The sequence below is a fragment of the Apodemus sylvaticus genome, chromosome 21 (assembly GCF_947179515.1).
Source record: "Apodemus sylvaticus chromosome 21, mApoSyl1.1, whole genome shotgun sequence".
NCBI classification, from domain to species: Eukaryota; Metazoa; Chordata; class Mammalia; order Rodentia; family Muridae; genus Apodemus; species Apodemus sylvaticus.
This window is the reverse complement of record NC_067492.1, coordinates 12030685-12052698: the sequence shown is the minus strand read 5'-3', so window position 1 is coordinate 12052698 and position 22014 is coordinate 12030685. Positions and strand designations below refer to the sequence as shown.

Genomic DNA, 22014 nt, shown 5'->3' with positions numbered 1-22014 from the left:
GCAAGCTCAGTGAGAAGACTGTGTTGCCTCCAGAGAGCTAGGATTCTAGAAGTGGCCTCATCTTAGCCCTACCATGACTCATTGCCTGCTGAGCTCATCAGAGTTCCTGGGATGATGCTAACGTGTCACCCTGGGTGTGGCTAAGGACCTGGAACCCTGGATGTTCTGCCCCACCCAGACACCCTCTCATGTGTCTCGCCCGCTAGTCACTGACGTCCGGCCCATGGGTTTATTCCTGTCTCTTACCTGCCACCAAGCGTCCTCGACACCACTGGTCCTGAGAGACATGATGGAAAGGGTGAGCCTTTGGAGGCTCTGCAGTCAGTTTTGACTCATGGGCCGGTTTGATTCTTCATGGCTACCTGGCTTTTGCCTGGTTCCTTCCCCCTCCTGGGACCGTGTTGTGAGTTAGGATTCCAACAGTCCTTCAGCAGACGCTACGGCCATACTGCCCCACTCCCGACACCATCTGCTCCCCATGGGCGGCTGTCCCCATGGGCACCATGGCGTAGTGTCCTGAATACTTATGGCCTTGAGAACATCTTCTTGGCTTGGGCAGATGAAGAGTTAGAATAAAGGGAGTCTGCGGGCCTACGCTCCTGTATTCCAGGTGAGTGAGTCTGCCTGGGTCTGAGAGCCTCCAGTAGGACTGATGTTCTGCTGCCCACATATGACATTGTCAGGTTTCCCTATCATCAGGGTAGAAGGTGTCTGCTTATTGGCTGCTCCCCCCACATCACCCCCTGTACCCCACAAGGTCTTAAAGTTTTGGTTTTTTTTTTTTTAAATGTACATAGATAAGCATGATCTGTTTCACCGGGTAGATGGATGGTCTGGAATAATTTATTCTAGGTCACTTAGCCCAACTTAACGAAACCCGTGTCCTTCAAGTGCTGGTGGGAACATGGGTGGCTCTTGTTCAGCCCATATTTCTAAATTGGGCTGTGGCCGTTAGCGCAGGTGAAGCAAGAGTGAGAAGCCTGGTCGAACTTTCCCCGGTGACTCCAGTTAAGCCGCTGGAGAACCATTTTGCCCTCAGACGGCCTACGAGGAGAAAGGTCTCCGCGACTCTTTCTCACTCTCCGAGAAGTTTCTTTTCATTGATCTGCCGATCAGAAGTTACTTGAACTCAGTCCCGTGGCGGAGAGGCTGCTTGCAGGGTGGTCTAATCTTGGGCTAAGACCCCTTCCCCCAACCAGCTTCCAGGGTTTTACAACAGTGCTCCATCAGAACCTAGCTAACAACGTGCCTGCGCCTAGCCGATGTTAAGTGAGTGTTAGCCCTTGTCCCAGCCTCTGAAGAATTCTGTTTCTGAAGCAGGTGTCCTGATTATACAACAGTCATCCCTCAGCTAAAGGGGGGGGGGGGGGGATGGTGCATCAGTCAGTACCAAGGCCAGGTCACTGAAGGCAAGGAATTGGTCTCTGAAGCTACTTTGCTCAGGCACTAAAGATAGGTCCTGCTTACCTCTAACTCCCTTCCTCTGTCTCAATGGTAGTAGTTCTCAACCTTTCCTAATACAACATCCCTTTAATTCCAGTTCTCACGTTGTGGTGACCCCTCCCCAACCACTACCACCCCCCGCCCCTCCGTCATAGAATTATTTCGTTGTTACTTCCTAATTGTAATTTTGCTACTATCTTGAGTCATTATGTAAATATCTGATGTGCAGGGTATCTGATATACGATCCTCCGAGAAAGAGTTGCTTGGCTCCCCAGGGGTTGGTGGCCCATGAGAATCCCTGCCCTTTGGCATCTGTTCTTAGAACTGTCATGGCCGCCCACCTCTTGGGCTGGTTATGTTTTACAGAGGTCTTCTTTGAAATAGGGTCTCTTTTTGTAGCCCATGATGGCTTTGAACGTGTCTATGTGCACGTGTTTGTGGGGGGGGGGTGTCAGAGTTTGGTGTGTCTCTTAGTTATCTCCCATGCCTTTAAGACGGGATCTCTCCCTGTGGTTGGAGCGCACTGACTCAGCTAAGACTGACTGGACAGCCAGCCCCACGGATCCTCCTGTCTCCACCTTCCCAGTGCTGGGACCATAGGCACAGGATCCCACCACGGTTAGCTTGGGGATCTGAACTCATGTCTTCAGGTTTGCCCTGCAGCCATTTTCCTGGCTGAGCCATGATCTCTGGTGCCCAGATGGGCATCAATCGGGTTGCAGGCATATGCCACCACGGCCAGCCATGTTTGTAGAATTTACATGAGGGGTGGCCAGGACCGTGTTTGCCACATATATTAATGATGGCTATTTCTGGATTATAGGATTTTTGAGAGGTTTTTTTTTTTTTTTTCCTTCTCCTCTTTGTGCTTTTTCAGTATGGTTTCAATTTTCTTTAAAATGAGCGCCTGTCGTCTTTATAGAAATAAGTAATTCTTTCAGACATAATAGCTTGCAGCTGGCCACCAAGGTGGTTCCACGTTGAGAGCTTCCATTGTGTACGAGTCAAGTCTGCCATGGGATGTCCTGAGGATGGATTGTCCTGGTGATCCTCATTGTGATGAAATTAAAAATAAATAAATAAATAAAGGATCTTTTGACAGTACACGCTGAAATCCGTGAGACCAGAGCTCAGCGGAGGGGTGTGTGTCAGTCACTAGAGAGGCACTAGCAACAGGTTCCAAGCAGCCTATTTGGATCAGGGTGTATTTTGTCATTAAAGTAATGGAGTTAGGGGCATATTCATGGCCGCCCTCTTCATCAGTGCAGCCAATTTAATTGTCCTGGGGCTGCTTGGCCCCAGCAGGACTCGCCATGCTGCTTCTGTCTTCAGAAAGTGCAAGTCTGGTTCTCTTCCACCCCCTGCGATGTAGCCGGTGCCAGCCTCTGAGTGAGGATCAAGGAGAGCAGAGGCTCCAGCACAGAGCCATGAGGTCAAGAGAGGGGTTGGGGGATGGGACAGGCAGGCCAATGAGGCAACTAGAGTGAAGAAACTGGATGAGGGGGGAAGAATTTTAAAAACACCACAGGGCCCTGGGTGCACTGGCACTCGCCTGTAATCCCAGCACTTGGGAGGTGGAGGCACGGGTGAGTTCCACACCACCATAGGCCTGACACCCTACCACAACAAAACAGAAAAACACCTCCTAGATACAAGTTTTATGCAGGCCGCCGCGGGGAATCCGCCGCGGGGAATCCGCCGCAAGCAGGTAGCACCAGGAAAGCAGAGACTGCGTGATGAGAGATGGGTATATGCTCTTTATGTCCAAAGAGACAAATTAGTATCAGAACTTCATTCACATTGGCTCTGCTCTCTGGGTTGTGATCTTTGGGGTGACCTCATAAAGGAAATGAACTATGTGGACCTAAGATTGACATGGGTCCCACTGAGACTGGGATGGATTTCTCTGCCTAGAGATGTGGTCCCAACCTGGGGCTCTAAAGGTGAAATGATTTCTTAAAGGAGCCCCATCCTTATCTGTTTGGGCTGGGATATGCCCTCCAAATACTTCCTTTTGAGCCCAGGTCATAAGACCGTTGTATAATTCTTCATTGAGAAATGGCCCAGTCTTCAGGTTGAGCCTGGGTTATCAGCGAGGGCCCCTCCCTTTCTCTCTTCCCCTCACCTCTTTCAGTGTTTGGCTCAGAGGTTGTGGCATGTCACACACACACACACACACACACACACACACACACACCGCCACTGGTGCCCTGACTTGGAGGAGCAAGGGATTTAAGGGATGGTGCTCCTTCTGTTGAGAGTCCCAGCAAGCCGGGCGGCACAGAGCCAGGCAGGCAGGCAGCCACAGAGACAGAGACGGGAGGGGAGCACTTGGCTTGGACCTCCGCCCTCCATGGCCTCTGTTTCCATGATGTCAGAGAGGCGGAACTAAGGGCGCCTCAAATCCAGGAGGCCACAGCCCTGCCCTCCCGTTCGGGTTTGGAGGCAGCACTGAGCGAGGTGAGCCTGCCTCTGTTTTCCTCTCCTGGTTTCCTCCGGCCGGCCGGCCCGGACTCAGTCCCCACCTAGCTGCAGCTGTGTTCTGGCCTTCCTCCTGACCATCCTCCAGCTCCTTGTCTGAATGCCACTTGCCAAGAGCCCTCATAGGATCTGCCTAGGCAGAGACTCCACTCATAGAAAGCCTTCTGTCTTAGCGTGCTTGGCGACTTGGGGACTGAGTTTGGCAGAGGACTCCATGTAAAGAGCAGTTTCCTAATTCCTTTTGATGTGTCATTGGGAACAGGGCGGGAAACCGCTGTTCGGAGCCTGCCTGTCTGCAGACGCACCCTTGACCTTGGATGGGAGTCCGTTTCTTTCTTCGTGCATCCATTTCCTTTTGGGGGGAGAGGTCCGGGCCAGGTTGACAACTTCCCAGAGCCTTTTCACCCCAGCCGGAGAAGTTCTTTGGTCATCTCGAGTGGTTTGCTAAATCGCTGATGTATTCCCATCTCTTTCCCCGCCTCTCCCTCTCTCTCTCTCTCTCTCCACCCAGAAAAAGATTTATAAATACAAGAAAGTCCTGAGTAACCCGAGCCGCTGGGAGGTTGTCTTGAAGGAGATACGGACATTGGTAGACATGGCACTCACGTCCCCTCTGCAAGACGATTCCATCAACCAGGCCCCACTGGAAATCGTCTCGAAACTGCTCTCGGAGGTAAGATGCACCCCTAGCTGGTCCCCCCTACCTCCGCCTCTAGGTTGTCTGTTTTGACTTCCATCTTGTATTCTGCCCCATCTGAGTGAGCAGGAGAGACCTGCCCGTGGTGTGCCATCTTGCAGTGGTTACTAAGGAAGCCAGTGCTCCTCACCAAACCATTGAGGGCGTCGAGACCGGGGCTTGCCGGTTCTACTTGCCACCAACCTGTCTGGAGGCGTAGGGGACTGTCACCTCTACTAAGCCCTGGGTCAAACCCATGACTTGGATAGTGGCTTTGACAGCAGCCACAGCAGCTCCCAGGGCCAAGTGCCGACTCTGTGGACCCCTAAGCCACCAAAGCAATGGGTCTCACCCTTTCTGACCCTTCAGCCCTTTAATACAATCCCTTGCGTTATAGTCACCCCCAGCCGTTCAGTTATTTTTGTTGCTACTTCTTAACTGCAGTTTCGCCACTGTTCTGAATCACAGTGTAAATATCTGTTTTCCAGTAGTCTTAGGTGACCCCTGCGAAAGGGCTATTTGGTGACCCCCTCCAGATTGAGAACCACTGCCCTAGATACTTCCGTTACACTCTGTCTAGCTGGGGCAGCATCTCATTGCAGTTTTGTTCAGCCCTTGTCAGCTTTCTGTCCCACGCACCCTCAGCCATCCACCGGTACGCATTGTTTGCCTTGCTCGAGGTTTAAAAAAAAACGGACTTCGTATGTGTGATGCAGGTGGCGGCAGGAAACTGTCACACGTATATGAAGTTGTCAAACAATAGAACAAGGCAGAAAGGTTCTATTACTCAGCCTAATACTCAGACTTCAGCACAATGGCCATTTCCAGGTTCTCTTTTAAAGACGGGAAAATCTGGCTACTTTGGGCAGCTACTGTTACTTAGCATCCTGTCCTAGGAAAGGCCAGCACCGTCCACTTGGCCAGGCAGCCCTGTGCTCGAGTGTGTATCAGTTGCTAACAGTTATGAGCGGGAGAGTGACATCAGTCCCCGCCCCTCCTGTAGCCCAGGTTCCATCAGGGGCTACAGCAGAAACAGAAAGGACTCATGAGTCAGCCCCAAGTGAGTTGGTGGGGGATGGGAAGGAGGGATAGTCCCAAACCTCACTGTCACCCCCTGGGATCTATGCACTGTCCTCTGTACGGTGTCTTACACCCTAAATAGCCACACTTGGTCTCGTTTATGTGCCTAGCTGGCCGCTGGGGATGCTAGGGTTGCTGGCTCCCTGTTTAAAATAGTCACAGTCACCACCCAAGTGATGTCTTCATCCCCCTCTCTGGAGAGTTTCACCCCCTGGGTCCCAGTGCACTTCCATGCAAGCTCCCGCAAGCTCCTATCATTCCTCCTTTGCTGTCTGAGGCTGGCCACCACTTTGTAGCCCCGGGACTCTCAGGTCCTTCTCGATGCAGAGTGCTGGGGGGTCCCTCCCCTGAAGAGCTGGGTAGCAGACAGACACGCAGGGTGCATATATAGCTGGGAGAGGGCTTCGCTCTGGGGAGGGCCGTGTGCTGGTGTGAACTGTAGTCAAGGTTCAGAGTCTCTGGCCCTCCTGCCCAGTGCCCAGTCCTGGCTTCAGGCTTTTGACCCAGAGTAAGGGAAGGAGGCTCACCCTCAAGAAGCTAGGCAGATGGATTTCCAATCTCACGTTTTGCCATTGGTCGGACTTCAGGAAGTGTTTGTTTGGGCTCACAGTTAGCAGGTTCGCTCATTGCGGGGCAGGCGGGGCAGCAGGAACCTCTTTTATCCATATTCCACCCAATATGAGACCTTACTGTCCTCACTCATAAAGAAGAACCCAGGGACACAAAAGACAAGTCCATACTGGCCTAGAACCTTTACTCCAGGGCCACCAGAGTCTTGCATCTGGATGGGACATCGCCCAGCCCTTCTGTTCCAGCACAGTGGGCTGTCCCCGGGAAGGCAGAAGATCTCCCCTATTGGCCTGTGGTAGGCTCTCTTACCCATCCCAGAGAGGGTGCTGTCCATTTAGGATGGGTCCTCTTACCTCAATTAACCCAAATTTAGAAAATCTCTCACAGGTAAGTCCAGGTTCCTGTTTCCACGGCAATTGTAGATCCTGCCGAGTCGCTAGTGCATTAGCTATCGTAAGCAGTTAGTAGCTTTGTAAAGATATGGAGCTATATAACCGGCTAGGGACGGCCCCAGGTTCACCCATTAGTTAGCTAGGCTCACATTCGGATTCATCTATGCTTCATAAACCTAGATTAGAGAGGAAGCTGGCTGAGGTAGTGCACACCTGTAATCCCAGCACTTGAGGGTGGCTGCCTAAGATCAGAAATTCAGTGTTATCTTTGGTGACATAGTGAGTTTCAAACCAGTCTGGAGACATGAGACCGTGTCTGGGGAAAAAAACAAAAAACCACAAAAATTAAACAAAAGAGAGATGGCTCAGGATGCCTCTGTGGTCAAGAGTACTTGCTGCTTTTGCAAAGAACCCAGGTTCAGTTCCCAGCCCCTAAACAGCAGCTCACAATTGTACAGATACAAAGCATGTACCTGCACATGCATGCAGACAAGACACCGATACACATGAGATAAATATATCAAAAAAAAAACCCAACCCAACAAAATCCTATGTAAGGGAGAAGTCTCCCTGTCCAGCAAATAGGATGTTCACAACAGGGGCTTCTCAGAGAGATGCATGGGTGCCCACACAGCCCCGCCCAGGGAACTGCCCTAGGGTTGAATGCTATAGCTCTGTAAAGAAATAACAGCTTTGGGGCTGGAGAAATGGCTCAGTGGTTGAGAGCACTGGCTGCTCTTCCAGAGGTTCTGAGTTCGAATCCCAGCAACCACATGGGGGCTCATAACCATGTGTAATAAGATCTGATGCCCTCTTCTGGTGTGTCTGAAGAGAGCAACAGTGGTGTACTAATATACATAAAATAAATAAATCTTAGCTAGGCAGTGGTGGCACATGCCTTTACTAGCACTTGGGAGGCAGAGGCAGGTGGATTTCTGAGTTTGAGGTGAGCCTGGTATACAGAATGAGTTCCAGGACAGCCAAGGATACACAAAGAAACCCTGTCTCAAAAAAACCAAAATAAATAAATGAATAAATGAATAAATATAGAAAGAAAGAAAGGAGGGAAGGAAGGAAGGAAGGAAGGAAGGAAGGAAGGAAGGAAGGAAGGAAGAAAGAAAGAAAGAAAGAAAGAAAGAAAGAAAGAAAGAAAGAAAGAAAGAAAGAAAGAAAGAAAGAAAGAAAGAAAGAAAGAAAGAGGCAAGCTTTGGACTCAGGCCAGACAGAGGTTCAGGTCCCTACCCCAGTCAGGTCAGTGACTGCTCTGTGATCAGCTTTAAGTAAGTCAGTCAGCAGGTAGTAAAAAAAATACAGACCTGTCATCATACAGCAGGGGCTGGTGACACAGCACAGAGGAATGAAGGCTTTTGTTGCCAAGTCTGAGAACCCAAGTTAAATCCCCAGAATCTCCAGGGCAGAAAGAGAAAAACAAATCCTGTGAATTGTCCTCTAACCTCCACCTAATTGGCTTTGACATGGGTGCATCCCACGTACTAGACGGATAGATGGATGGATGGATGGATGGATGGATGGATGGATGGATGGACAGACAGATGAATGTAACAGAGAAAGTTTTCAAAGTAAAAAATGAAACAGAATCAGTGAATCAAGTAGAAAGCAAATTGTTTGATGCTCTAAAAGCTCAATGGATGGATGGACGGACGGACGTAGCAGAGAAAATTTTCAAAGTGAAAAATGGAACAGAATCAATGTACCGAGTGGAAAACAAATTGTTTGAAGCTCTAAAAGCTCATTGCCACCGTAAGGGAAGAGCGGAGCCGGCTTTCATCTGCCATGACTCAAAGTGACTGGCATTTTTAAGAGTCCTTTAGAAACAGGCCCTACAGAAGGAAAAATGGTATTATAGTCAAAGAAGCACACTCTGTGTGTGCTTCACCCTCAAGATGGTGGGCGGCCCTGCTTGGTGCTTAGAGCCTTTGTCTCCATTTCCTGTACCCCACATCACTGGGGCAAAGGCAGATGTCCTTTGGCCTTAGCTAGTGCAGAACTGCTAAATGCTCCTACACCCCATTGGCCTGTTGTGAGGGTAGGGGCAAGGTCCTTGCATCGTGCCAACTCTGATCAAGTCAGGAGCTGCTCTCAGCTCCAAATGTGGCTGTTATGAAATGCAAAGAGACTCCGGTGGCAGCCTGGGTCCGTCAGCAGAGACACAGTAGACTGGCGTCAAAGAGAACAGCAAGTGCTTTGAAATTTCCCATGATTCTTGCCGTCTCTTTACCACACACTCACAGGAAGGCAATGATACAGTCAGTCTAACAGATTCCAGATCAAGGAGGAGGAAACAAAACAAAACAAGTTTATTAGCCTAGTTTTGTTTTAGAGGTCTATTGCTTAGATGCGCACATAGCTGGAACATCTGAGGGACAGTCGTGATACCAGTGTTCTTTGGGAGCCTACCTTGAGAGCCACTGAGATCACATTGATCTAAAATAAAAGGTTTACCCAGCACCAAGTGTGAACTCCCAAAAGATCTGATTTCTTCTGTGTTATGAGCCTGCACTCTGGTACTAAGGAGTGTTGTTAAAACTCAGTCAGAACCCTCAGACCACAGTCCCATGAGCTGCCGGTATCAGAACCCACCCCCATTTGCCAAAGTAGTAACAGAGTCTCAACAAGACATGAGTCACCCCAGGCTTCAGAGCTGTGAGGCGTGGGTGGGGAGCTGTTTTCCTTTTACCCTCTCTTCTGGTTTTCTTTCTGTTGTGGGAGAAAAAAAAAAAAAACAACACCCTGACCAAAAGTAACTTGGGAAATGAAGGAGTTTATTTCCACTTACAAGTCACAGTCAGTCACGGAGGGAAGTCAGGGCAGGATTTTGAAGCAGACACCATGGAGGAACAGCGCTGTTTGCTCGCTCACTGGGGCTCATGCTCAGCCCTCTTACACGGCTCAAGACCAGCTGTGTAGGGTGTGGTGCCGCTCACAGTGGGCTGTGCCCTCCTGCAGCAGTCAGCAATCAAATCTCGATTGTCCCTTACAGACATGCCCACAGGCCAATCGAGACTTAATGATAACTAGCCACTTTCCTGCCCCGTCCCAGAGTTGTCTTGGTATGTTGAGTGACAAAGTGATTGCTGTGTGTGACTGGGGTGAAAGCTAGGAACACTCGAAAGAGTCCGCAGTGCTGGGGATCCTTGGCATCAAATGCCCATTTTTGTTGATTGTGTTTTCCTTCTTTCTCCACCCAATTCTTTAGAACACAAACCTGACCACTCAGGAGCACGAGAACATCATTGTGGTAAGTATCCTGACATCCCCTGCTCTCCTCCCGGAGCCCCAGCCTGGTGTCTGGGAAGAATCTCAGTTCCAGTGCCCCTGGGGTTCATTCAGCTGAGCTAGGCCCCTGTGTCCACACCAGGAGGAGAGCTGCTGGCCTTTCAGAGCTCAGTGGGGTCAGTAGAGCCTCCTCCCTCAGTCCATCACCTGGTGCACACCTACTACAGCTGCCTTGACTGCTCTTGACAGGATGGGGTAAGCCAACCTGGGTTCCCCGCGCTCACTTTCCAGCCCCTTCTCCTGGTATCCTGTCAGTGCGTTAGCTTGTGTAAGCAAACCTTCACTGCCCGAGCCAGTGAGTGCGCCAAACCCAGCTCTGTCCCACCAGAGGCCAGCCCTGCCGTTGAGGTCTTGCTTTGTCAATCCCAGGGCCCCAGCAGATCAGTCACAATCAAGACATGTCTCTGTCAAGGGCAGGGGCAGTTCTGGGGAGTGGAAGAACACAGGGAAGAGGCAGCTGATCTCTTCTTCTGGGGTGGGAGTGGGGGGGCATGTCACCTGATGAACATCAGTTATAGAATGGACCAGTATACACAAGGCAGCATTGAGACCCTTTGGGTCAGTGCCAGTGTGAGCATTACAGAGGATGTTGTGTCCCCAAGTCCTGCTGGACCCCATGGCCTAGAGGTGCTGGAGCCTCCCCCTCCAGCCCGGAGTGTGTCCTCATAGTTAACCTATTGACAGTCAGTCCCCTGTAGCAGCGCTTGGTCCTTCTCTGTATACTTACTTTTCTATCGGAACTTGAGTGAGCTTCTCTAGACCTTGAGCTAGAGGTGGTTGAGCCACCATGTTGGTGCTGGGAACTGCACCAAGCCCTCTGCAAGAGCAGTCAGCGCTCTTAACAGCCGAGCCATATCTTGAGCCCACCTGAGGAAATTTTAGTGTTATTAAGAACAGTTGTCCCTGGACTGGAGGGATGATTCAGCAGCTAAGAGTACTTGCTACTCTTGCAGAGCGCCCATGTTGATTAACAACCATGCCTAGCTCCAGGCACCCACATGATGCACATGCATACATATACAAGACAGTGTCTGGTGTCCAGGACACCTAGCTGGCAAGTGCAAGGTCCTGGGTTCAATTCCCAGCACCTCCAAAATAACAACAACAAAAAAAAGCCCCTCAGGGCCTGTGGATGTGGTGTCTGACTCTACAAGTGTCTAAGACTCTGGAAGACAGGATGTATTGACACATAACCTCTGACTATCTTCCCGTGTGCATTACCCCATCTCAGTGTAGGTCATCTGGTACAATGTGAACAGGTGCCAGCTGTCACGTGGTAGAGCCTCCGGAACATTAGCAGAAGTCTCTCTTTCTGTCCAGAGACAGAGTTTTTGTGGTTGTTGTTTTGTGTTTTGTTTTGTTTTTCTTCCAAATACTTTTGAGCCGTGGTTGTTGGATGCACAGATGAGAAGTCTGTGAAGAGAGCTCTGACTTAGCTTTGACGTGGCTGATATTTCATTGTGGTTGGTGCTGATGTTGAGGTGTCGAGCCAGGCTCTGGAGGATCACAACTTCAAAACCTGCCGGGGCTACAGAATGAGTTCAAGTCCAGCCCCAGCCAACTTAATGAGACCTTTTCTGAAAATAACACGGGGGGGGGGGGGGGGGGGGAGGCAAGATTGGTTCAGTGGGAGATCCCTTGCCTACAATCCCATAGTGAGGGTCTGGGGATGTGGCTTGGGGGTAGAGCATCACCTCCCGTGAGTGCAGGTGACGCCTGGATGGTCTAGCCTCAGAACCCCATTACCTTCCACAGAGGTTATTCATCCACAGCAACAGCTCCTGCCCTGGGTCATGTTCTTTGTGGAGCAGGGTAACAACGGACATGTTCCACATCTGTTACCCCACCCCCACCCCCGTCAGTGTAGCCCAGAGAACCTTCAGGACTTTCAGTGAATTTCTTGCTCAAGTGCCTCTCCTTCTTCATAGTGGCTGTCACAGAGGTGGTTTCTTATTTCAAAGGTACCTTGGGCCTTGTCAGGGGGTGACACCCTTCCTCTCTGGCGTTTACTCCCGAGAGAGGCCTTTGGGACAGAAATATCTTGCCGTGTACCAGCTACCCCTTAGGGCCAGCTCACCCTCACGAGTCCTACTTTATAAAGAAGCCTTTTGATGTCATGACACACAGCTTTGTCATCATGTCATGTCATGCTCGGGTGCCATGTGTCAAGTTACCAAAATAATTACCAAAATCTCTTATTTACTTACTGTGTGTGTGCATGGTGTGTGTGTGTGGTGATGGGGTCCAGGAGCACGTGTGCTGTATGTAGTGTCTATGTGGAGATCAATAGACAGCCCTGTGGAACCAATTCAGTTGTCCCTCCTGTATGGGTCCCTGGGACCAAACTCTGGTCACCAAGATTGCACAGCAATCCCTTAACTCTGCAAGCATCTTACCAGGTCGTTGTTTTTAAGTTCACGATCTTACGAACGGCATCCATAGCCATCCCAGGGCTTCTGGTAGGCTGTGCTTCTTCTTTTTCTCTAACTTCCGTTCTTTTTGGTCCGGTAGCTTCAATGCTCCGGGCTCTTCAAAATGCCAGTTTGGTTCTCTCCTCTTGGGCTGCTCAGGATTCCCCATGAGCCATCCTTTCAAACAACACCAAGCCAAGGGCATGGCTTCCCGAGAGATTGCACAAAAATGGGAGCCCGCTTATTGGTTTATATCAATGCGTTTGAATATGGTCATCACTTTATGACCAGCTAAGGCCTGGAGGCTTCCCTGACCCACTGCCTCTTTATCTGTCCCTGTTGAGCCTAAGGATCAGTGAAGGAATGACTTGGAATGTGGCACTTGACAGCTGCTGTCAATGCTAAACAAGCCCCCCCCCCCCACCTCACCCCACTCTGTAATTCACATCCATTAGGAAGGAGGCCTGGTAGGAACTAGAGGGACCCAACCCAAAGGGACCACACCCTGCCCTGCTCTGGTACCCTAGTGGAGCTAGGGAAGTGCCTCATGAGCCGAGAAGGGGCCTCCCATCCTGTTGCTGCCACTGTGGCCTGAAACCTTCCTTTGTTTAAGGAGCAGGGCCATGCTGGGTCGCTTGGCCCTGGAGTGGAGAGCTGGCCAGGATCTGCTTCCAGGAGGCGGAGGAATGGGTGTACTGGCTGCTCAGCCCACTGGGAGGCTTACCGCTGTCTTTCATTTCATGCTGTTCCTCACCACCCAGTCTCTCCTTCAACGTAGTCATTGTCCCCAGACTCTCTTCTGTTCCTTGGTGTAATACACAGAATGAACAGGAACCCAAACATGAGGTCACCAAAGTGGCTCTGAGTCCCTGTTCTGCTCCTGGCTCGCTGTGTACCCTGGGCTGGTGCTTTCCCTACCTCTCTAAACTCAGACTCCCCTTCTCAGTGGATGATTAGGAACTCCCCGTACGTGGACAAGCCACAGTTCTAGCCACACGGCCTGGCACAGGCCACCGGGGACCACCATTGCGAATGCTGTCATTTTATCGGGGTGGAGTGCTGAGAGGTGGGAATTGGCCGTGCCTTGGGCTGAGAACCCCTAACCTGAATTGCTTCGGACTGCCCAGCAATAGAATTGGGACCAGAATGACAAGGTGATATCTTTTTGCCTTCTTCCAAAAATCTTTAGTTTTGTATTGGTTGAAATTGAAGGTGTCACCTATAGCTACTCTGTTGAAATTACTTCATCTCAGAGGACCACCCACTTGACCATCTCAGAGGGTCACCCACAGTCTCTCTTTTGGTCTCTTGCCTGTACTCCTCTCTGGGACTAGGTATTGAACCCAGGGTCTCACACATACTGAGTAAACACCCCACCACCATGCTGCACGACAGCACTTCTCTGTTCTAACTCGCTATTTGAAGATAAAGTCTCCATACGCTGCCCAGGCTGTCCTGGAACTCACTCTATAATGCAGGCCGACCCTTCAATTTCAGTTCCCCTGTCTCGGCTCCCGGAGCAGCTAGGATGATTCATGGACCTGGCTTATCTCCTTTATTACAGTCTTTTCGGGGAGACCCCTAAAACCAGCGAGCCCCTAGTGTTACACAGCAGGCCCCAAGGAGGCTTTCTAAGCAGTTGCTCAAGGAGTGAGGGGTTACCCCACCCTTCTCTAATAAGAACCGGAGTGTGTTTAGAGGTTGTCATGTGCAAGGGGGTTGCTGCTTACATTTAGCAAGGCAGGGTTATAGCTATGCTGGGCCTTCCATGGTGCACAGGACTGGCACCCTACAAAGCACAGTCAACCTAGTGGTTAAGGAGCACCACTTCTTAACGACTGCACGTCGGACGCTTGCCAAGACCTCTTGGACCCCACTTTTCAGAGGGCAGGTTGAAGGATCGTTTGAGACAAAGCCACCAATGGTCTTGTTACTGGGAAGGGGTAAGATCAGAGTCTCAGCCGGGACTCTGCCCAGCCTTGGATGCTCATCCCTTAGGTTTGCCGCCAGGAGCGCAGCTCCCCACAGAGCCAGAAACAGAAGGTGCCAAGATCCCTTATTGGAAATATCATCATGTTCACCCAATAAGATGTCCTGCTGCTTAGTCAGAAGTTGTGGGCTTGGAGGTGGTCTGGATAAATGCCAGCTAGGAGTGAAGCCCCTCAAGTTAGATGTCTCACTGTGGGTCTAGCCTGGAACCTTCCTGCACTCCGGGGCTTTCTGGTCTGTACTTTGAAAAGGTGTTCTACCCAGGAGAGAGTAGAAGGATATTTTCATTTCTTTGAGAGTGGCTGTCTTCTGCAGGCTACACCCCTCCCTCCCACTCCATCCCCACCCCCCACCCCCACCAGATCCTGCTGACTGATGGCTGTTCGTTTTCTTGTAGGCAATTGCGCCTCTGCTGGAAAACAACCACCCACCGCCAGATCTCTGCGAATTCTTCTGCAAGGTATGGTATCACTGCAGTGGGCTGCCAGAGGCCACTGCCACCACAGTGTGCGAGTTAGGTGGGTCTTCTGCCCAACCTACCTGCCAGCCTGCTCAGAGTCCCAGATGCATTCAGAAAGCATCCAGGTGCCCGTTCTTGGGGCTGCTGTCCTCTGCCAGACAGGCTGAGGAAGATCCAGGCGTCTGGCTTCTCTGTGGACTATTCCTGGCTGTCTTGGGAGGCAGCTTGCAGCCAGTCTTCTGGATTCCTGACGTCAGAGCTGGGTTATTCTTAGCTGAGGCTCCTCTAAGCACTGACTGGCCCAGGGTAGGGGCCCGGCTGCAGGGCTTTCCCTGGACAAGGGAAACTGGCAGCATGTGCCAGGTCAGCTTGGAGGAGCCACAGGGCAGGGCAGCATGCCCAGAGACCTGATGCCAACCTCCTAGCAGAGTTCGTCTGCAACATACCCAGGCACACCGGGGGACAGGGCCTTCCCAGAAAGCACAGCTCAGCAGCTTGGGTAGACTGGTACACAGATCTGTTTGTCCTTTATGTTCTCTCTCTCTCTCTCTCTCTCTCTCTCTCTCTCTGTGTGTGTGTGTGTGTGTGTGTGTGTGTGTGTGTACACGAATGCACGCATGCAAGTGTTTACTCTAATAACTTGATATCCTTAGAAAGACACACGCGTCTTTCATCTCCATGGTAACTGCCATACCACAGGACTAATTTCCTTTGTGCTCTCCTCCCTTGGGTACTGTATGGGATCCCTGCCCCATTGCTGCCTCTTGGAGACATTGGAAAATGGGGCAAGACTGTGTTCTGTTTGGCTCTGCTCCTCCTATAAGGAGACGTTTCCCAGTGACTCACACATTGGCCAGCCCATGGCACCCAGGGGGCAGTGTAGGACCCAGCACAGAAGCCCCTTTCTTCACGTGGTATAGGCGATGGGTCCTCTGGTCACCAGCGTGGCAAGCCCATACAGGAGAGGAGCCTCTGCCACAGAGCTCAGTGCCAGCTCCCAGGCAGATGGAGTAAGGGAACCCACGCCTTTCTCCGGGTTTTACAGTTAACAAATGTTTAATCCAGAAAACTGAAACCTTTGTTAAAGTCTTTTAAACGATTTACTTACTCTGTACCCTTGCGCCTATGTGCACCAAGGTGAGTGTACGGAGGACACAGGATAACTTGTTAGAGTCTGTGCGCTCCTTTAACCTTGTGAGTTTTGGGGATCCAACTCAAGTTGTCAGGCTTCATGGCAAACAACCTGACCTACTGAGTAACCTCACTAGTCCCCGCGCCAAGTAAGTCCCTGGGGTCCCTGCTAGCATAAAGCAAGGCAGGAGAAAATGGACACCGGGCAGTCTCTGCTAGCTTCTAAATGGAAGAGCTAAGAACCTAGCCAGGGCCACGGGGACCTCAGGCTGTCTTCGCTCTGGTGGCTAAGCCCTGGGAGAGGCGCCTCATTACTACAAAGCCCTCCTCATCAGCTCCCCGGGGCGTCTCTGAGCCTTCCTGCTGGACTTCTAGATCTCAGACAACAAAGGTTTGAGGAAAATTTTGCTGCTCTGGTTTCCCAGAAAAGCCTTGGGCTCTTCCTCCCCAGGTCCACTGACCTCACTAAGAGTTACAAATGGAACTCCTTCTGTGCCGAGGGGCTCATAGGCACAAGCAGGTCAGTGGGGCAAGGTTACTGGGTCAAAAGACCTTGTCTTCCCCGCAAGGCATAGTTGTGTACCTGATTCAGAATTTGTACCTGATTCACTGAGGCTTTTGGTTTGATCCCCGCCACTGCCTAAAATGGTATATGACAACTTACACCTCTAATTCCCAGCACTCAAGAGATGAAAGACAGTGGGGTGTCAAGGTCATCCTTGGCTACACAGTAAATTCCAGGCCAGCCTGGGCTACATGAGACCCTGTCTTAAAAAAAAAAAAATTCACGTGTGAAGGACTCCATGGTGACAAGGAAGGAAGAGCCAAGCTTGGCCTGTGGGATGTTGATAGCAGCCACTGAGTCAGAGGCTGCCCCACATCTAGAATATTCTCTAGCTTACAGACAGGCCCTCTGAATCTTAAATAAGGAATGAGGCTGGAGACAGAACACACCTTCCTGAAATGGTCCAAACATACAAGGTCAAATGAAAAATCAACGCAAGATTCTATTGTGTCTTTTTTTTAAAACCTTACTCAAATTAAAACAAAACAAAACAAAACAAAAAAACCCAAAAAAACAACCAAAACTCTGTGGTTTTCATCCAGTTCAATTAGAAAGCTAAATCCACCCACAGATGTGTATAGCAGATTTTGTCAGTTGCCGAATTTTGAAGCAGTCAAGGTGTACCTCGGTTAACCTTGTTAACCCATGTAGCGGAATCTGAGTGTGTATGTACGTGCATACATATATACATGCACATATGTGCATGTGTATGCAGAATTCAGAGGACAACCTCAGGTGCCTTTCCTTAGGCAGATTTACGTTTTAACACAGGGTTTCTTCACTGGCCTGGGGCTTGCCGATTGACTAGGCTGGCTGGCTAACAACTGCCCCACCCACCCATCCCACCTCCCACTCCCCATCTTTCCCCAGTGTTGGGATTGCAGGAATGTTGATTTTAATTGTATATATATGTGTAAATGTATATCACATGTTACATTATGTGGGTTCCCACGGAGGCCAGAAGAGGACATTGGACTTCCTGGACTTGGAGTTACAAGTAGTTGTGAACTGCCTTGTGTGGGTCCTGGGAAACCAAATTCCCACCCTTTGCAAAAACAGCAAGCCCTCCTAATCATAGAGCTGCTCCGCCCACTCATACCTGGCTTGTTTTGTTGTAAGATTTATTTATTTATTTATTTATTTATTTATTTATTTAATGTATGTGAGTACACTGTAGCTGTTTTCAGACACACCGGAAGAGGGCATCAGATCCCATTACAGATGGTTGTGAGCCACCATGTGGTTGCCAGGAATTGAACTCAGGACCTCTGGATGAGCAGTCAGTGCTCTTAACCACTGAGCCATCTCTCCAGCCTGTGCCTGTTGTTTGTTTGTTTGCTTTAACATGGGGTCTAGGGATGAAACCCACAAGCACTTTCTGAGTCACCTCCACAGGTCCCATCAGAAGACTCTTCCTTAGCATTACAAAGAAATGAGCAGCCAGCTGTGGTAACCTGTAATCCCGGTGGTGTGGAGACTGAGGCAGGAGGACCTTGATTTCTAGGACATCCTGAACTACTTAGTGAGACTCTGTCTCAAAAAAGGAAGGGGTGTAATTGAGAGAAGCCTACAGGGAGCACCCCCCTCAAGCCCTGTGAGCGCTACAGTGAGGACACGGTACTGCACAGGCTGTGTGCCTTTGTGATGTCAGCTATGGGTTGAGCATCTATAGTCCCCAAAACTGAAGTCAAAAATGCTCCAAACCCCCAAGCTTTCGAGTGCTGCTGACATGACATCGTAGGTAGGAAATTGTCAGAAAAGACACACTAAAAACATCGCATGGAATTACTGTAGGGCTCTACATTGGTGGTGCATGCCTTTAATCCCAGCCCATGGGAGGCAGAGGCAGGCGGATTTCTGAGTCCAAGGCCAGCCTGGTCTAAGAGTGAGTTCCAGGAAGTTCCAGGATAGCCAGGGCTACAAGGAGAAATCCTGTCTCGAAAAAAACAAAACAAAAAACCAAAACAACAAAAAAAGAATAACAAAACAAAACAAACCTACTACTTGTGTGGGTCCTAGAAAACCAAATTCTCATCGTTTGTAAGAACAACAAGCCTTCCTAACCATAGAGCTGTCCCACCTGGCTTGTTTTGTTTTAAGATCTATCTATCTATCTATCTATCTATCTATCTATCTATCTATCTATCTATCTATATGACATCGTAAATAGGAAGTTGTCAGAATAGCCACGCTAAAAACATTGTGTGAAATTACTTTCAGACTCTACGTTGGTGGCGTATTTCAGTCAGCGCCTGTTAACCTGAATATACAGTTCTGGGAGGGCCAAGCTGCTGGGAAGGTTCAGAGCTTAGTGGTTGCAAAGGCTCAGGGAAGGACCAGGTACAAACCAAACAGAGTTCAAGGCAACTACTGTATACTACTATCGATTTGAACCCTTGACCTTGGGTCCAGACCCCTAGAAGGGGCACCCAGAGGCCAACCTAGCATAGACTTCGGACTAAGGACCCTGTGACGTGTTGGTATGGGCTAATAAATACCTGCAAACAAGTTTACTGTGGTACTGTGCACAGTTGACAGACAGCCGGGGCAGCTGCAACACATCCGTGCTTGGCACTTTTGCCCTGAGCCTATTACAGCTGCTCTAAAGCATTAGGTCTTCCTAAGCAAGCTACATCATTCAGCAAAGAAAACTATATCCTTATTGGGCTTGATAGCATCCTGTGGCCTCTGAAAAGCAGCGGGCTGTGGGTAGGGCTTCTCCTTCCCCCCCTCCCACAACCTGCACTGACTGCACCCCTCTCTCCCCAGCACTGCAGAGAGCGGCCACGGTCTATGGTGGTCATCGAGGTGTTCACACCGGTGGTTCAGAGGATCCTTAAACATAATATGGTGAGTGCCCGGGCAGCCTTGGGTGACTGGGTGTGGCCAGTGGCAGTTTCGGAAACCTGTGCAGTCTGTCCTGCGGGACTGTTTCTCTCCAGTCAAGCAGACAGCACAATCTCTCTCCTCCCAGTAGGTCAGAATAGATGTTGTTACTGGGGACATGGCTTCCACTGAGTGGTCCCCACTGTGGGACACAGGCAGAACTCCACTCTCCAGGTTGTGGAGTGGGACTCTTCACTCTTGAAGGATAGCCTGGGCTCATTGCCTTCCCTCTGAAGGGTGTGGGGTAGGGGGTGAGAGCAGCTTCATGGTGAAAAAGGCCTTCAGCAAATGTCAACCTCGGGGTGGTGACTTCTGGAACCTTGTCCCGGGGATCTTTCTTCCTGTAGCTTGTCGCCTCAGTCCAACCTTAAGAAATAACATACTCTTCAACTCTACCCAAACAGGACCCTAAGACAGACAGGGGACATTGCAGGGTCTGAAGGTGTTACTGAGTTAGTAATATGCTTGTCCGCCGTGCATGAGACCCTGAGTTCCATCTCCAGCACCACATAAACCAAGTGGGCAATGGACCTCATAATCCTAGCCCTGGGGTGTGAAGGCAGGCAAGTCAGTTCAGAGGTCGCCCTCAGCTACATAATGAGTTAAAGGTCAGCTTGTTCTACATGAGACCCTGTCACGTAAAAGCAAAGGTGACAGGGGGCACACACATTTATAGGGAAGGGATGGAAATCTAACCATCATTTCCCCCTAATTTTTGAAAACTATGTTTTCAAAACATGGTTGTTGGGTTTTATTTTTTTAAGATTTATTTATTATAAGTAAGTACATGGTAGCTGTCTTCAGATACCCCAGAAGAGGGCATCAGATCTCATTATGGATGGTTGTGAGCCATCATGTGGTTGCTGGGATTTGAACTCATGACCTTCGGAAGAGCAGTTGGCGCTCTTAACCACTGAGCCATCTCTCCAGCCCCAAAACATAGTTTTCACAAAAATTCGTTTTTGAAAACATAAAAACAGAACTTAATCGTCCCCTTTAAGGACTTGGCATGGCAAATGTCTTCTCTCAGTACTCCATGCAGAGACTTAGGGAGCAAGAGCCGCTGGCTGACCACAGACGGACACACGGACACTGCCTAAGAGTAACGGATGTGATTCTGGAGATCTCCTGGCACCTTTTATTTATTTATTTTTTTAGAACCAAATATCACAGTGTCATTAATAATTCAAAGAGACATTTTCTCCTCACTGGAAGAAGTACACCTAAAGATGGCTGGAGGTGGGGGACACACTGAACTGAGAGGGAACTTCACACCTGCAAGCATAGGAACTCGAAAGAAAGAAGAAAAGAAAAGAAAAACAACCCAGGACCTTACTTGTGTTCTTAGCACTGAGCTATACGGCTGCCTGTTTGACAGTCTGATGGCCCTAAGCAAGCCCTCACTGCATAGCTCTGGGAGGACCTTGTCACATACAGGTTGAGTAGGGAGCACAGGCAGGGGAAGAGCAGGAGCTGTGGAATGGCAGTGACCGGCATGGGCGCTGTGGGCATCGCCCTAGATAGGAAGGCAAGATGAAGTATTTCAGAGCCTCCCGTCCTGCGGGACTCTGTGACTAGCTGAGTTGTGTGTGTGTGTGTGTGTGTGTGTGTGTGCATGCAAATGACCTTAAAGAACACGCTGAAAATAAAACCACCCCTACTCCTATACTGGGCATCAAATCCAGAGTTTTGCCACTGAGCCTTCAAGGGGGTCCCATTGAGTGGGGCAAGATGAGTTCAGGTGTCACCCGTGAGACGTCTTGCTGGCCAGATTCATTTTTCTCCAGAGCTGGAGCACCAGTGTGTCTTCCTCTCACTAGAGGCCCAGACTATACACACACCAGCGGCAGGCAGACCGGTCAGGGCTGGTACCCCACAGCCCCCAGCATTGCATCCCTCCATGACCGTGTGAATGAGCACAGTTGGGTAGCATTTTGGGCCCCATCCTAAAAGCGCTTCCTTTTCCTTCGCTGCCCATTTCTCCAGAACAGGCCAGCAGAAGACCCTGGGCCACTCTGTGGAGGCCCGGCTTTGCCCACACCTGCTGATGTCAATCTCAGAGAACACCACTCCGCTAGAGCAGGAAGAATCCCTTTGTCCTTGCTCTGAGCCCATAATTAAGCCTCAAGTGCCTCCGCAAATGGACGCCTAAGAGCTCTAGATGCAGCTGTCCCCCAGCCTGGGAGCACTGCCTGTTTTAAGTGGCCATCTTCCTCTTCATTACCACAGCCGCCTCCCTTCTCTGTCTTCAATGACGCAACCACACTGCCCTTCCCTGGCTCTGTTCTTACACGCTGGCTGCCTCCTGCACGCCCACGCCTGACACCCACATCTCCTTCCAGTCCCCACTAGCGTCTTCATTTCAGCATAGACCTCACTGTGTAGGCCAGGCTGGCCACAGACACAGAATTTCCTGCCTCAGCCTCTCAAGATCAGAGGTGTGTGCCATCATTCCTGGCTCCCTGCTGTGCCTTCGAGGGTGGCTTGTCATCTTTGTTGTCAGCCACTCTTTCAGACCTGCACCTGAGACCAGGGACATGTGAGGTCTGCCAAACCAAAACAAGCCCCTGAGGAACTGTGTCTGGGCTCTCCCGACTCAGGAGGAAGCTGGTGTCTCTCTCCTCCATGTCTC

The 22014-nt window shown here is 50.3% G+C and overlaps 1 protein-coding gene across 1 annotated transcript in view; it reads left to right on the top strand.

Moving 5' to 3' along the window:
• The window catches only part of Cmip (c-Maf inducing protein), a 205180-nt gene that overhangs the window by 151697 nt on the left and 31469 nt on the right, over positions 1-22014 (top strand). The window contains exons 4-7 of the mRNA XM_052166910.1: positions 4437-4598; positions 9861-9902; positions 14738-14800; positions 19266-19346. Coding sequence (XP_052022870.1) covers positions 4437-4598; positions 9861-9902; positions 14738-14800; positions 19266-19346 — 348 coding nt within the window. The remainder of the gene's footprint in view (positions 1-4436; positions 4599-9860; positions 9903-14737; positions 14801-19265; positions 19347-22014) is intronic.